A 16658-nucleotide genomic window follows, 5' to 3' on the forward strand; every position below is an offset into this window, starting at 1 on the left:
TAAACAGGATGTCCTCCTAACAAATCCATTAATTTCCAAGTATACATAAATCCTGTCCCTCAACATTGTTTCTATTAACGTCTCTACCACTGACATTAGATTCATCGGCCTAAAAGCATCCCTGTTGCCCTTCTACCACATTTGCTGTTCTCATCATCACCTCTAGCCAGCAAAGATTTAAAAGTCTGTCAGGGCCCTAGCAACGTTTGCCTCCAATTACAACCCAGGATGCATCTCATTAGGCCCTGGGGATTTATGGACTTAAGTTTGCTGAGGCATATTAACTTACTTTTAATGGTAACTTGTTCTAGAATTTCACCATTTCTCGCTTCCTGAATTCTCCAACTTCAATGTCCTCAACAGGGTTACCTTGACAAAACAACTAGTTGAAGTCGTTCAATGCCTCAACAGTTTTGAATAATGAGAAAGAAACAAAATCATCTGTGGTATCTCAAGAACAAATGATAATTAAACAACACACACCGACTATTAAACCCTGGTAGCAACAATCAGTTCAGCTATGGTAAATTTTGCATGAATATTCACAAAAAAATTGAGAGTTATTCTACATGCTTCATTCTTGGATGTCGTCTGACAAGAATTAAATTTGGTAGTCAGTAAAGAAAAACCTCCCCAATACCAGAACCCTCACACACTGAACGATACCGGCAATTAAGCAATTTGTGTGTCATTGACAAAGATATAGTCACACATACATGAACTTCAACTTAAATGTATCCTGAAACCATGTTTATCACTTAGTATACACATCCACAAGACAATCATCTTTTTGATCACAACAGTTCAATGCTCAAAATCTTGTACCATCCAGAGTAAAGTTGAAAGATTCAAGGGCAAGCATCTTCTCCATCAAATGCATTAGTCAGCAAAGTCAATGTTCACTTAGTTTTTAATAACCACAAATGCTTTCAATTCCATCATGTGCAACTGGATACGTAGATCTTCAGAGCATTTGGTTTTGATGGCACTCATGTCCCCTTCTAACTTAAAACAGTCATATGGCCAGTAGATCTGGTCTGGTATTGATGTTCTTATGACCCTCCTCCCAGTCTACTGCATCTAATTCTCAGGACATCCAACTCCTTCCACAATTGCTAATCCAGCCTCTCCAAGTACATCTCTGGTTTTCACCTCAACTACTCCACAGTCACAAATTTCAAATATTCCCTGGGTAAGGAAGTCACCATCCTTTCTCTTCAACCCATACCATGGTGATCCTTTAAAGGAATAATACAGCAGTGAAGGCCCTCATTTCCTTCACACTACTACAATGGCATTCTATTGCCACTTTAATGTTACTGTAGTGCTTGCTGGGTCTGTTGCATTCACTTATTCTGAAGGCTCCTGCAAGGTCCAATGGTCCTCATGAGTATGCTCTCTGATATAGTGGACAGAACAAAAAGTGACTTCCTATTATTTTCAATCTAATGCAGCTCAGAATTAGAAGGTGAAGAGTTGTTATAGAGTCAGAGCACTACAGCACAGAAACAGGCACTTTGGCCCATCTAGTCCATGCCGACCTGATCTTCTGCCTAGTCCCATCTACCTGCTTGTTAAACCCACTTCTTCTGCTTTGGCAGTGGGAGTAGCTACAATGCAACCAGGATAGCAGCATCATAAGCAATATTCATTCTAGAGCTCATTTTAACCTCCAAAAACCAACACAACACACTTCTCTGGCTCCCAGCCCATTTGCACTTCAAATTTAAATCATGTTGAAGTCATCCAAGATCATCTTCCCCAATATAGAACACAACAGCACAGTCAAGCCCTTCAGCCTGTACATAACTCCCACATAACCCCTTAATTTTCTATCATTCATGTGCCTGTCTAAGAGTCTCTTAAATGTCCCTAATGTATCTGCCCCCACAACCTCTGGGCAGCAGTGCATTCCACACACCCACCATTCTGTAAAAAAAACTTACCCCTGACATCCCCTTTATACCTTCCTCCAATCACTTTAAAATTATGTCCCCTCGTGTTAGCCATTGTCCCACTGGAAAAAAAATCTGACTGTCCACTTGATCTATGCCTCTTATCATCTTCTACACCTCTAATCATCCTCCTCTCCAAAGAGAAGAGCCCTGTCTTGCTCAACCTATCCTCATAAGACATGCTCTCCAATCCAGGCAACATCCTGGTAAATCTCCTCTGCACCCTCTCTAAAGCTTCCACATCCTTTCTATAATGAGGCAACCAGAATTGAACACAATACTCCAAGTGTGATCTGACCAGAGTTCTATAGAGCTGCAACATCACCTCGCGGCTCTTGAACTCAATACCCCGACTAATGAAGGACTAATATCATAACTTCCTTCAGCCTACAAGAACACTTTCTCCAACTCTTAGGTTTTTCTGAATCTCCATTGCCCAGGCAGCTGAATTACCTTCCAAAACCAATCCTCCCTCAAAAGGGTATGCAGTGGTTAAGCTTTTAAGATACTCATTTTGTGGTTCAGTACTAGTTTCCATTCAGATGAAAGGACCGTGGATGACTACGTTGCAAAAGGCACCACTTAAATGCAGATAGTCAGAAAATCAGTTTGGAATTACAAAGAAAGCATGCTCAAGTTAACAGAGAACCAAGAAATTGCTGCTAAGCAAATTCCACAAGGTGAATTGGAGCACTGTTCATCACCTTTGAAGTGAAAATTATCATACTATGTAATCTACTTTCATCTATTTATCTACAATGTTACCTCACAAGACCTTTCAAATTGCCTAAAATCAAAAAGTGTGCCCCACAAATTTAAGGTCTTGGAATGAGACATACAAGTTAAGGAATCAACAGTACTTAACGTCTAGCCAAAAGAATGACACCAGCCTCTAGCTAAAATGTGAAAAGATTAAAAAGTGCTAAAAAAAATAAAAATAGACTAGAAGCCTCTAATTAAGTAACTCTTGTGCAATATTCCTGGCGAAGCATGAAGAACGAGCACCAACTTGGAAGCCCAAAGAGCAAAGTAAGGATGAGCAACAAGGCAATCTCAGCAATGGACCAAAGTTATACAAAATTAAAGCATAACAAAGGCACTCATAACTTGACAGCAGCAGATTCGTATTTTCCAACAGCTGATCAAATTCCTCAACTTTTGCCCGTTTTCCTTCCTGAGGATGAAATGGAGACTTTGAACTACATACACTGACTGGCAGTCAATGAGCTTGCACAGGGTCAGGAGAGAAAATACAAGTACACTTTCCAACTGTGCACAGAGCTCGCTGCACTCACCGTCCTCAGAACAAGTTGATGTGCCGTCGGATCATCTTGCACCTTGAACTTGTACTCTTTCTTTGACCCTTCCAGCACGCAACCTGAACAATCAAAAATGAAAATTATAAGTGTGATCAGCAATGCAGGCAAGTTTACAAAGAGATTTGGAAATTAATAGATAATATTAACTCTAGGGATGTGCATTTAGAATTGCACTGATGGTTTTGGGGGCAAAAACTACATTTATACAAACATCCTTCCACACCCTAGAATGCCTTAATGTGCATTAGAGTCAAAGTATTTTCAAAGCACTTATCACAACAGTAAGGCAGCAAACAATTTTACAAGCAGCTGTTGCGTCAAGAAGTGCTGCTGAAAGTTCAGCTCTGAAAGCCATCCTTTAGTCTGTCCGAAACCTGGTGGTTTTCCAGTACAAGGAGCTATCCACTACCAAGTCTTGCACACTGACAAGTTTCCAAGAACCAGGACCAAGTGCTGTGGGACAAAGATCCCAAGGGGAAAGGCCATAGTTTGAGGCACTGCTGCCTGTGTACATTGTGGCCGGACCTTTCAGATTGCCTGGTATTAGTATTGGTTTATTATTGTCACGTACCGAGGTACAGTGAAAAGCTTGTCTTACAAACCAATCATACAGGTCAATCATTGCACAGCGCAGTTACATTGAGTTAGTACAGAGTGCATTGAGGTAGTACAGGTAAAAACAGTAACATTACAGTGTAAAGTGTCACAGCTACAGAGAAAGTGCAGTGCAATAAGGTGCAAGGTCACAACAAGGTAGATCGTGAGGTCATAGTCCATCTCATCGTATAAGGGAACTGTTCAATAGTCCTATCACAGTGGGGCAGAAGCTGTCCTTGAGTTTGGTGGTATGTGCCCTCAGGATCCTGTATCTTCTACCCGATGGAAGAGGAGAGAAGAGAGAATGTCCCGAGTGGGTGGGGTCTTTGATTATGCTGGCTGCTACACCAAGACAACGAGAGGTAAAGAGAGTCCAAGGAGGGGAGACTGGTGTCCATGATGCGCTGGGCTGTGTCCACAACTCTCTGCAGCTTGCGGTCCTGGGCAGAGCAGTTGCCGTATCAAGCCGTGATACATCCTGATAGGATGCTTTCTATGGTGCATCGGTAAAAGTTGGTGAGCGTCAAAGGGGACAAACCAAATTTCTTTAGCCTCCTGAGGAAGTAGAGGCACTGGTGAGCCTTCTTGGCTATGGCATCTACATGATTTGACCAGGAGAGGCTGTTAGTGATGTCATATATTAGGAAAACTGATGCCATGCAAAGAGTTATACAGCACAGAAACAGGTCCTTCTGCCCAATTCATCCCTGCTAACCAAATTGCCTACCTGAGCTAGTCCCATTTGCCTGTGTTAGGCCCGTATCCCTCCAAACCCAAAATAATGTATATTGTACTGCAACTGATCTCTGAATCTACTGCAATATACATTTTCAAATTCTATGAAAAGTATATTTTTGGGGGAAAATTGCTTTAAGAACAGTAAACCTATTTAGTGATATCAGGTGAGAGTTAAATTTACCAGGACAAAAGGAAAGGATTCCTAACACTTTTCCCAATGGTCCAGAGAGTTATTTAAATCCACTTTAAATTCAGTCTCAGTTTTAAACAATCCAAAAGGTAGCAACTGCAGAAATGAAGGGATTTGTCAGGTCTATGTACAAGTACCATTCACTGCTAGTAGAAGGAGGCACAACAGCGCCTCTACTTCATTAGGAGTTTGAGGAGATTTGGTACGTAACCAAAGACTCTTGCAAATTTCTACAGATGTACGGTGGAGAGCATTCTGACTGGTTGCATCACCGCCTGGTATGGAGGCTCTAATGTGCTGCATCGCAAGAGGCTGCAGAGGGTTGTAGACTCAGCCAGCTCCACCACGGGCACAACCCTCCCCGCCATAGAGGACATCTTCAAGAGGCGGTGCCTCAAGGCGACGGCATCATTAAGGACCCTCACCACCTGGGACATTCCCTCTTCAAGATACTACCATTGGGAAGGAGGTACAGGAGCCTGAAGACCCACACTCAACAATTCAGGAACAGCTTCTTCTCTGCCATCAGATTTCTGAATGGTCCATGAACCCATGAACACTACCTCATTATTCCTCTTTTGCACTATTTAATTTTGTAACATATTCATTTTTATGCCTTGCACTATACAGCTGCCACAACAAATTTCATGACACGTTAGTGATTATAGACCTGATTCTAATAATTAAGATACAAGGTTTTCTCTCTTTTTCTCCCTATTACAACCACATCCATGATTTAGGAAGATTTGAGATGCAATTACATTGTTAACCATTTTATCAACAGTTACAAACAATTCAAAAAATTATTTGAGTTTAAGCAATCAAATCAAGCTGGAGAAATCATTCTACAATTAAAAGTCTTTGATTCTAGTCCTGAGAGTTTGGATATAGGTTGAAAAATCTGAAAATTTAATGACTTCCAAGTGCACAAGCCAGCACGGTAGAGATTAACAATTTAGGGCCAGTCAGCACAGAAGATCCTATCAAATGGCACTGAATTTTTCCAAAGAGGTGGTCAAGTATATCAATGGGGGTGGTGCAGTTAATGTCATCTACACAGACTTCAGCAAGGCATTTTACGAGGTCCCATGGGAGACTCATGCAGAAGGTTAGATCTGGGACAAGTTCGCAAACTGAATCCAAAACTGCCTTCTCAAACTATATCATGTTTAAACTTGGAAAAAATTAGAAGTGGTACTGTTGATCCTTCGCTTAAATTTGAAGATATTTGGAGTCCACTTATTCAATATTTTCACATGATATAGATCCCCTTTCAATAACTTTCCAACTTAGAGGAACGGAGTTGACTGCATAATATTGCTCTGTTTCTACTGAGAAATTTTAGTCCAGTCTTTTTTGTTTTTTTTAAATTTTTCCTATTTAACTTAGTTTGGTTTGATATATTTATAATTCTTCTTATTGATTTGTTTTTTTTCCTTAAATCTTTTTCTTCCCTTTGTTATTATATTCATTTACTAAGAGATCATTCGATCTACAGTTTTTTTTATATTTTATGTTCTTTATGATTATCTATGCCATGACTGTTCTCCTGATCTTTGTATTACATGTACAAACATTGATGTTATATATTAATCTGTATTAATTTGAAAACTAATACAAAGATTGAAAAAGAAAGAAAACTGCCTTGGTGACAGGAGGCAGAGAGTTATAATTCAAGTTATTTTTGCAATTGGAATTCTGTGATCAATGTGCATTGCAGAGATCTGTGCTGAGATAGTACTGTTTGTCATAAACTTCAACAATCCAGATGTAAATGTAGCATGCATGATTAGTAGATAACACATAAATGGGTGGTGTTGATAGCAAGGAGGATAGTCTTTGGCTACAGAATGATACCCATCAGTTGGAAGATGGGCAGAGCAATGGTAGAAATAATATAATCCTAAAAATAATGGGAAATAAAGCCATAAAGAAAGAAAGTGTGGGTGTACCCAATGAATGGCAAGGCTCTAGGAAGTAATAAGGAACAGAGGAGTCTTACTATCAATACAAGTCCAAAAATCGCTGAAGGTGGCAGTACCAGCAGATAAGGTAGTGACAAAGGAATAAAGGGATACTTAGCTTCATTAGCCAGGGCATAGAATACAAGAGCAGGAAGGTCATGGTACAACTATGTAAAACATTAGTTAGGCCATAGCTGGGGTTCCGTTTGCAGTCTGGTCATCACACAAGAGGAAGGATGTGATTGCACTGGAGAAGATGGACACGAAATTCACTAGGATGTTGCCAGGGATGGAGGATTTCTGCTTGAAGGGAAACTAGATGGGCTGGGTTTATTTACCTCGGAAAAAAGGACACTTAAGGGGAGACCTGATCAAGGTACACAAAATTATGAGACACACAAATAGGATAGATAGCGAGAGAGATTTTCCCCTTAGCAGAAGTGTCTATAAGCAGAGGGCAGAATATTTGGAGGGAATTTGAAGAAATTTTTCCACCCATAGTGGTCAGAACACTGTGCCTGAGGAGTGACGGTAGACACACTCACAGTATTTAAATGAGCATTTGAAACACAAAGCATGAAAGACTACAGGCAGAATGCTAGCAATTGGGTTTAGTATCAATAGTACCACAGACATGGTGGCCAAAGGGTCTAACTGCATGACACTAAGTCCATAGTGAGCCAATACAAAGTAGAACCTTTCTTACTGAAATTATTGAGGGCCCTAGAGTACAATGTCATTGTTTAATCTCCCTACCCAAGGAAGGATATACTTGTGACGATGACTTTTCTTTGGCTATCACTCAGGACTATGGACGAGTTGCCTCCACTCTAGTTCTGTAGGTTATAAAGTTGAATGGAAATCACCCATGCAACATTGGATAGCCATCATACAACAGCTACCACACAGATATGACAGAGCAAGACCTTGATCCAATGACAAGAGAGACCAAGTCAGTTAAAGACTAGACTCTGGCACATGGAAAGGGAGTACAGTAAAACTCTGATAAACCCACACCTTTGGGACTTTGGTGGTGCTGGATTATTGGATGTTACACATTAACATGGTAGTGTTACATCGCGTTACGCTAACCGCTACACTACCGTGCACGGGCAGGCATGGTAGTGTTAATGGTTAGCATAACGCTATTACAGTGCCAGCAACCAGGGTTCAATTCAGCCACTGTCTGTAAGGAGTTTGTATGTTCTCCCCGTGTCTGCGTGGGTTTCCTCTGGGTGCTTCAGTTTCCTCCCACATTCCAAAACTGTACAGGTTAGGAAGCTGTGGGCGTGCTAGATTGGCGCCGGAAGCGTGGCAACACTTGCGGGCTGCCTCCAGAACACACTACGCAGAAGATACATTTCACTGTGTGTTTCGATGTACGTGTGACTAATAAAGACATCTTATAATACCTCCCATTTTTAATTCTCTTTTAATTTTTTTTTAAATTTAAGAATGGAAAACATTACCCAGTGAGCCCTTTGCTTAACCATTGAAGACAAGAGACTGCAGATGCCGGAATCCTGAGCCAAAACAAAACAAACAGCTGGAGGAACTCAGCAGATCGAGCAGTTGCAAGGAATCGTTGACCATTTTGGGATGATCCACTGCATCAGATGCCACCCAACCTGCTGAATTCCTCCAACAATGTGTTTTTTGGCTAACCAGTGGGATTTCTGAACCATTAGATAATAATTTATCAGTTTTTACCTTATAATAAAAGTTCACCAGAATGAATCTATACTCCCAATTAAAAGATATAAAAATCTTACAGGGATTGCCAGGTTGAACGTAGAGATGATGTTTCCTTAGGCAGGGGTGTCTACAAACAGGGGTCATAGTTCCAAAATAAGGGATCTGAGGGAAGAAGTTTCTCCCAGAGGTTAGTGAACCTTCGGAATCCTCTACCCAAGGTGGCCGTGGAGGCTTAGCCACCAAGTATTATCGATATATATTAAGGAAAATTAAAGGATAGCAGTGGAGTGGCACTGATTTACAAGTTTAGCCATAATTTACTGAATGGGAGTGAAGGCAAAAGGAGCCAAATGGCCCATTCCTGCTTCTATTTCTAATGTTCTCACAAAGTTCAATTGGCTGAAGCACTTTTCCCTGAATATTATTGATTTTAGACTTTGGGAGCCTCATGATCCTCACAAACTACTGGCTGGGCTCAAGATCAACAGCCAAGAAGTGGCATTAATACAAAGTACCTTCTTCTGGCCAGTTTGGGCCAATGACCTGTCTGTGCTAAATTCTTTCCGAATCCAATTGCCTGCCTATTCACCATTTTCCACAAGTCATTCCACCTGACGAGACTGGACCAGACACCTGGACTGAGCTCTGGAATATTCGATCAGTAATCAAATTACTCAAATTTCAATCCCACTCATCACATTACCCCTCCCAACTCCTTAAAGACAGTCACAAACTGGACCTAGAACAATGAGCAAGCAAATGTCCAACATCTATCTCAGCAGATCAATCCACAAGGCTTTCAAAAGCAGCACAGTCAGATCATCTTCCTGAGGATATGAACCTCATCTGAAGCCTACCAAGATGATCCTAAGATTCCAACAGCAGAATAAAGCCTAAAAATCAAAGAGGATTCTGACTTCAGCAGGATAAGTGTTCTACAATTTGACATTCCTCAAAACCTGGCTTCATTGTCACCCACTCTTCAGTGCCAGTTCTAATGCAAGGCAGTTCAGCAATGGCATGCACTGGCCTCCTATTACCAAGTTAGCCTTCAGAGGTGGGGGGGGGAGAGAAGGTGACGGGGGGGGGGGGGGGGGGGGGGGAGAGAAGGTGACGGGGGGGGGGGGGAGAGAAGGTGACGGGGGGGGGAAAGAAGGTGACGGGGGGGGGGCGAGAAGGGGACGGGGGGGGGGGGAGAGAAGGTGACGGGGGGGGGGGAGAGAAGGTGACGGGGGGGGGGGAGAGAAGGTGACGGGGGGGGGGGGAGAGAAGGTGACGGGGGGGGGGGAGAGAAGGTGACGGGGGGGGGGGCGAGAAGGTGACGGGGGGGGGGGAGAGAAGGTGACGGGGGGGGGGGAGAGAAGGTGACGGGGGGGGGAGAGAAGGTGACGGGGGGGGGGAGAGAAGGTGACGGGGGGGGGGGGAGAGAAGGTGACGGGGGGGGGGAGAGAAGGTGACGGGGGGGGGGGGAGAAGGTGACGGGGGGGGGGAGAGAAGGTGACGGGGGGGGGGAGAGAAGGTGACGGGGGGGGGGGAGAGAAGGGGACGGGGGGGGGGAGAGAAGGTGACGGGGGGGGGGAGAGAAGGTGACGGGGGGGGGGAGAGAAGGTGACGGGGGGGGGGAGAGAAGGTGACGGGGGGGGGGAGAGAAGGTGACGGGGGGGGGGGGAGAGAAGGTGACGGGGGGGGGGGAGAGAAGGTGACGGGGGGGGGGAGAGAAGGTGACGGGGGGGGGAGAGAAGGTGACGGGGGGGGGGAGAGAAGGTGACGGGGGGGGGGGAGAGAAGGTGACGGGGGGGGGGAGAGAAGGTGACGGGGGGGGGAGAGAAGGTGACGGGGGGGGGGGAGAAGGTGACGGGGGGGGGGAGAGAAGGTGACGGGGGGGGGAGAGAAGGGGACGGGGGGGGGAGAGAAGGTGACGGGGGGGGGGAGAGAAGGTGACGGGGGGGGGGAGAGAAGGTGACGGGGGGGGGGAGAGAAGGTGACGGGGGGGGGAGAGAAGGTGACGGGGGGGGGGGGAGAAGGTGACGGGGGGGGGGGAGAAGGTGTCGGGGGGGGGAGAGAAGGTGACGGGGGGGGGAGAGAAGGTGACGGGGGGGGGGGGAGAAGGTGACGGGGGGGGGGAGAGAAGGTGACGGGGGGGGGGAGAGAAGGTGACGGGGGGGGGGAGAGAAGGTGACGGGGGGGGGGAGAGAAGGTGACGGGGGGGGGGGAGAGAAGGTGACGGGGGGGGGAGAGAAGGTGACGGGGGGGGGAGAGAAGGTGACGGGGGGGGGAGAGAAGGTGACGGGGGGGGGAGAGAAGGTGACGGGGGGGGGAGAGAAGGTGACGGGGGGGGGGAGAGAAGGTGAAGGGGGGGGGAGAGAAGGTGACGGGGGGGGGAGAGAAGGTGACGGGGGGGGGAGAGAAGGTGACGGGGGGGGGAGAGAAGGTGACGGGGGGGGGGAGAGAAGGTGACGGGGGGGGGGAGAGAAGGTGACGGGGGGGGGGAGAGAAGGTGACGGGGGGGGGAGAGAAGGTGACGGGGGGGGGAGAGAAGGTGACGGGGGGGGGAGAGAAGGTGACGGGGGGGGGAGAGAAGGTGAAGGGGGGGGGGAGAGAAGGTGACGGGGGGGGGGAGAGAAGGTGACGGGGGGGGGAGAGAAGGTGACGGGGGGGGGGAGAGAAGGTGACGGGGGGGGGGAGAGAAGGTGACGGGGGGGGGGAGAGAAGGTGACGGGGGGGGGGAGAGAAGGTGACGGGGGGGGGAGAGAAGGTGACGGGGGGGGGGAGAGAAGGTGACGGGGGGGGGAGAGAAGGTGACGGGGGGGGAGAGAAGGTGACGGGGGGGGAGAGAAGGTGACGGGGGGGGAGAGAGGGTGACGGGGGGGGAGAGAGGGTGACGGGGGGGAGAGAGGGTGACGGGGGGAGAGAGGGTGACGGGGGGAGAGAGGGTGACGGGGGGAGAGAGGGTGACGGGGGGAGAGAGGGTGACGGGGGGGAGAGAGGGTGACGGGGGGGAGAGAGGGTGACGGGGGGGAGAGAGGGTGACGGGGGGAGAGAGGGTGACGGGGGGGAGAGAGGGTGACGGGGGGGAGAGAGGGTGACGGGGGGAGAGAGGGTGACGGGGGGGAGAGAGGGTGACGGGGGGGAGAGAGGGTGACGGGGGGAGAGAGGGTGACGGGGGGAGAGAGGGTGACGGGGGAGAGGGTGACGGGGGAGAGAGGGTGACGGGGGGGGAGAGGGTGACGGGGGGAGAGAGGGTGACGGGGGGAGAGAGGGTGACGGGGGGGAGAGAGGGTGACGGGGGGAGAGAGGGTGACGGGGGGAGAGAGGGTGAGGGGGGGGAGAGAGGGTGACGGGGGGGAGAGAGGGGAAGGGGGGAGAGGGGGAAGGGGGGGAGAGGGGGAAGGGGGGGAGAGGGGGAAGGGGGGGGAGAGGGGGAAGGGGGGAGAGGGGGAAGGGGGGAGAGGGGAAGGGGGGGAGAGGGGAAGGGGGGGAGAGGGGGAAGGGGGGGAGAGGGGGAAGGGGGGGAGAGGGGGAAGGGGGGGAGAGGGGAAGGGGGGGAGGGGGGGACGGGGGGGAGAGGGGGACTGGGGAGTGGGGGAAGGGGGGGAGAGGGGGAAGGGGGGGGAGAGGGGGAAGGGGGGGGAGGGGGAAGGGGGGGGGAGGGTGAAGGGGGGGAGGGGGAAGGGGGGGAGGGGGAAGGGGGGGAGACGGGGGCCTGGGGCCGGGAGTGGAGTTGCCACCTTCCGACCAGCCGCTGCGGGCCTCCGTCGCTACGCTGTTCCGTGCTCTCCCCGTCCCGGGCGGGACCCGGGACCCAGCGCCCCGTCGCCGGCCCCCCGCCGCCCACCTACCGAACAGCCGCACGGTGGGGTTGAGCGAACCCGCGGGCCGCTCCCTCCGCTCCTCCATCGCCGCTCCCTCGCTCCAACTGCGCAGCCGCCGCGCTCTCCCTCTCCAGCCAATCAGAACTACCCTCCGTCTCCTGCCCGTTATCCAATCACCGCCCACGTCTGAGGCCTGTTATCCAATCCTGGCAAGAAGTAAGGGCGGGCTCGCTTTTGCTCTGATTGACTCTCCTGAGGACCAATAGACATTCGTCACGGGGCGGCCCGCCTCCAGGACGTGCCAGTTCACAACATCCAATCAGCTTACACATTGCCCCATCAATCAAATGGAAGGCGGGCGGGTCCGGACGTTGATTGACAGGTTATGCCCGGGGGCCTGTTGCTGAACCCTGCAAATGTGTGAATGCGGGTTGTTGTCCTAAAGGAACAATGTACTCATTCTTGTCACCACTCAAGGCTTTTCCAAATGCATAAACAGCACTGCACAAATCTCAGCTGCAGCTTGTGCTTATTTCAGGACGTTATCGTTAGGAAGGGCATCAAAATGGGATCTGAGAATTACAATTTTTCACCCAAAGGGTGGTTGCAATTTGGAACTCACTGCTTGTGTGGGTTACGGGGGCAGAGACTCTCTCAATATTCAAAAATTATCTAGACTGTGTTATTATTTAGTTATAATAAAGAACTACAGTTCCAAGTACATGTTGCAAGGGTCACATGGGGGAACGGGAAGTGGCTGTGAAAGGGAAAGCAAACCAGGCTGGTTGTTGGTTCATAAAATGTTCAGATGTTAAATCCATGCGAAGTTTGTCGCTTGATGAAGAACAAGCTTGACGGACAAACACTTGAATTGCCAAGGCTCCCCCTTCCTCCTCCCCTACCCTGCACAATCTACCTATCAGCCCTCCTTGGTCTACCAATCACCTCTGGTCCCTGTCCACCACTCCCCCTCTGCCCTGTACTGGCCATCTCCCCTCTCCATGCAGGGTTTGGGCCCAAAATGTCCACAGTTCCTCCCCCCTACAGATGCTGCTCAACTCACTGAGTTCTCCCAACAGCTTCAAGTCAAGTCGAGTTTATTGTCTTGCGCACAAGTACAGTGAGGTACAGGTACAATGACAAACTTGCTTGCAGCAGCACCACAGGCACATTGGTAAAGACAACCGTATAAATTATACATCAAAATTATACCATAATGAAAAAGATCTGCTGAACTGACTTACTCCTTCTCCTGGTTCTTCTGTTATTAAATTGCCCAGCAAGCTACTCTGCACATGCAGCTAATAGGGAGGCAACCTTCACATTTGTATTGGAGTACTAAATGGACTAAAACATTTCAAGGTGCCGCAAGGGCTAATATAAAACAAAATTTGACTCTGCCATATAAGGAGTTATCAAAGCAGATAAATAAGGAGCACCTTAAAAAAGCCAATAGTATTATTGAGTGGAGAAATTTGGGGAATGAATTCACTAAGTGACTTCCAAAGCTTGGGAACTCAGCAGCCAAAGACATTGCGTAGAACATAGAACAGTACAGCACAGGAACAGGCCCTTTGACCTACGATGTCTGTGGCGAGGTTGATGCCAAATTAAACTAAACCTATCTGCCTGCACATGATGCATATCCCTGCATTCCCAGCATGTTCATTTGCCTGTTACAATACCTTTTATAGAACATAGGACAATGCAGCACAATACAGGGCCTTCGGCCCACCATGTTGTGCCGACCTTTAAACCACGCCTAAGTCTATCTAACCCCTTCCTCCCATATATCCCTCTATTTTAAATTCCTCCATATGCTTATCTAACAATCTCTCGAACTTGACCAATGTATCATCCTCCACCACCACCCCAGGCAGTGTATTTCCATGCACCAACCACTCTCTGGGTTAAAAACCTTCCTCTGATATCTCCCTTGAACTTCCCACCCATTAGCTTAAAGCCCTACCCTCTTGTATTGAGCATTGGTGCCCTGGGAAAGAGGCGCTGGCTGTCCACTCTATCTATTCCTCTTAATATTTTGTACACCTCTATCATGTCTCCCCTCATCCTCCTTCTCTCCAATGAGTAAAGCCCCAGCTCCCTTAGTCTCTCCTCATAATCTATACTCTCCAATCCAAGCAGCATCCTGGTAAATCTCCTCTGCACCCTTTCCAATGCTCCCACATCCTTCCTATAATGAGGCGACCAGAACTGGATACAGTACTCTAAGTGTGGGCTAACCAGAGTTTTGTAGAGCTGCATCATAACCTTGCGGCTCTTAAACTCAATCCCACGACTTATGAAAGCTAATATCCCATAAGCTTTCTTAACTACCCTATCCACCTGTGAGGCAACTTTCAGTGATCTGTGGATATGAACCCCCAGATCCCTCTGCTCCTCCACACTCCACAGAATCCTGCCATTAACCTTGTACTCCGCCTTGAAGTTTGTCCTTCCAAAGTGTACCACCTCACACTTCCCCGGATTGAACTCCATCTGCTACTTCTCAGCCCAGCTCTGCATCTTATCAATATCCCTCTGTAAGCTTCGACAGCCCTCCACACTATCCACAACACCACCGATCTTTGTGTTGTCTGCAAACTTGCTAACCCAGCCTTCCACCCCCTCATCTAAGTCATTAATAAAATCACGAAAAGTAGACGTCCCAGAACCGATCCCTGTGGGACACCACTAGTCACAGCCCTCCAGTCTGAATGCACTCCCTCCACCGCAACCCTGTTTTCTACAGGCAAGCCAATTCTGAATCCACACGGCCAAGCCTCCCTGGATTCCTTGCCCTCTGACCTTCTGAAGAAGCCTACCATGCGGAACCTTGTCAAACACCTTACTAAAATCCATGTAGACCACATCTACTGCACTACCCTCATCAATCTTCCTGGTCACCTCCTCAAAGAACCCTACCAGGCTTGTGAGGCAAGATCTTCCCTTCATAAAGCCATGCTGGCTGTCCCTAATCGGTTCATGATTCTCCAAATGATCATAGATCCTATCTCTCAGAATACTTTCCAACAGCTTGCCCACCACAGACGTAAGGCTCACTGGTCTGTAATTCCCTGGACTATTCCTACTACCTTTTTTGAATAAGGGGACAACATTTGCCATCCTCCAATCCTCCAGTGATGCCACTATAATGTCTGCTTCCACCACCAGCCCTGGCAGTGCATTCCTGGCACCTGTTCTGTTTGTTCTTCATCAAGAGACAAACTTTGTGTGGGTTTAATATCTGAACATATTTATTAACCAACCACCAGACTGGCTTGCTTTCCCTCTCTTTTTACAACCACTTCCTGTTCCCCCATGTGACCCCTTGCATTGCCTGCTGGGAAGTGTAGTTCTTTATTATAACTACATCAATTTTTTTTTAAATTTTATTTACAGCGTGGTAACAGGCCCTTCTGGCCCAATGAGTCCGCACCGCCCATTTTAAACCCAAATTAACCTACCCGTATGTCTTTGGAATGTGGGAGGAAACCGGAGCACCCGGAGGAAACCCACGCAGACACGGGGAGAACGTACAAACTCCTTACAGCGACGGGAATCGAACCCCGATCGCTGGCGCTGTAATAGTGTCGCGCTAACCGCTACGCTACCGTGCCACACATCTTCCCTCTTTAAAGAAAAACAAACACAATACTTTGTCCTTACAAACCTGCCAAGAACCCTTGTCCACTCAGCAGCTTTCAATCAGTCTCTGAGGTGGGTTTATGGTCCTTTTTGGTCTGGTACTTGTTTTTGCAGGAGTGTTGCTTTCATTTGCTGCATTACTGTTGGTGTTTTCCTGGGAACTCTGGTCCATATGTTCATTTTCTCCACATGCTGGCCCCTTTGTTGTACTGACAGGAGACGGGTCACAGCCATGGGTTGGAGCTTGTGGTCGTAGATCCACGTGGTTCCTCCTCAGAGGTGTCCCTCGCTCCGTCTGGATCTGGTATGAATGTGGATTTACTTCCTCTTGCACAACTCCTTGCATGGACCATGTGCCAGAATCATCATCTCGGATTCGCACTTGATCCCCAGGCTTCAGGACTGGTCGGCTTTTCGCTGTCTTGTCGTGATTCTGTTTCTGTTTTCCTTTCCCTTCCTCTTCAGTCTGTTTGACCTTGTGTGCTCCTTCAGGTGTCAACAGGTTTTCATGTATTGGAAGGTTAGTGCGTATGCGTCGACCCATCAGCATTAGGGCTGGTGAAAGGCTGTTCTGCAGTGGCGCACTTCCGTAAATCATTAGACTTCTGTGAAAATCCTCTCGTCCATCTTGCGCTTTCTTCATGAGGCCCTTCACCACCTTAACTGAACTCTCTGCTAGGCCATTAGATTTTGGGTGATGTAGGCTTAAGGTTATATGTCGAAACCCCCAAACATTGGCA

General features: G+C 48.2%; 1 protein-coding gene across 1 annotated transcript in view; it reads right to left on the reverse strand.

Annotated features, from left to right (window-relative positions):
* Window positions 1–12399, reverse strand: part of LOC127583084 (nucleophosmin-like) — a 111056-nt gene extending 98657 nt beyond the window's left edge. The window contains exons 1-2 of the mRNA XM_052038834.1: window positions 12298–12399; window positions 3251–3333 (exon numbers count right to left, since the gene is read on the reverse strand). Coding sequence (XP_051894794.1) covers window positions 3251–3333; window positions 12298–12355 — 141 coding nt within the window. The 5' untranslated portion in view covers window positions 12356–12399. The remainder of the gene's footprint in view (window positions 1–3250; window positions 3334–12297) is intronic.
* Window positions 12400–16658: the final 4259 nt, after the last annotated feature.

This window comes from Pristis pectinata, chromosome 2, assembly GCF_009764475.1.
Source record: "Pristis pectinata isolate sPriPec2 chromosome 2, sPriPec2.1.pri, whole genome shotgun sequence".
Taxonomy (NCBI): domain Eukaryota; kingdom Metazoa; phylum Chordata; class Chondrichthyes; order Rhinopristiformes; family Pristidae; genus Pristis; species Pristis pectinata.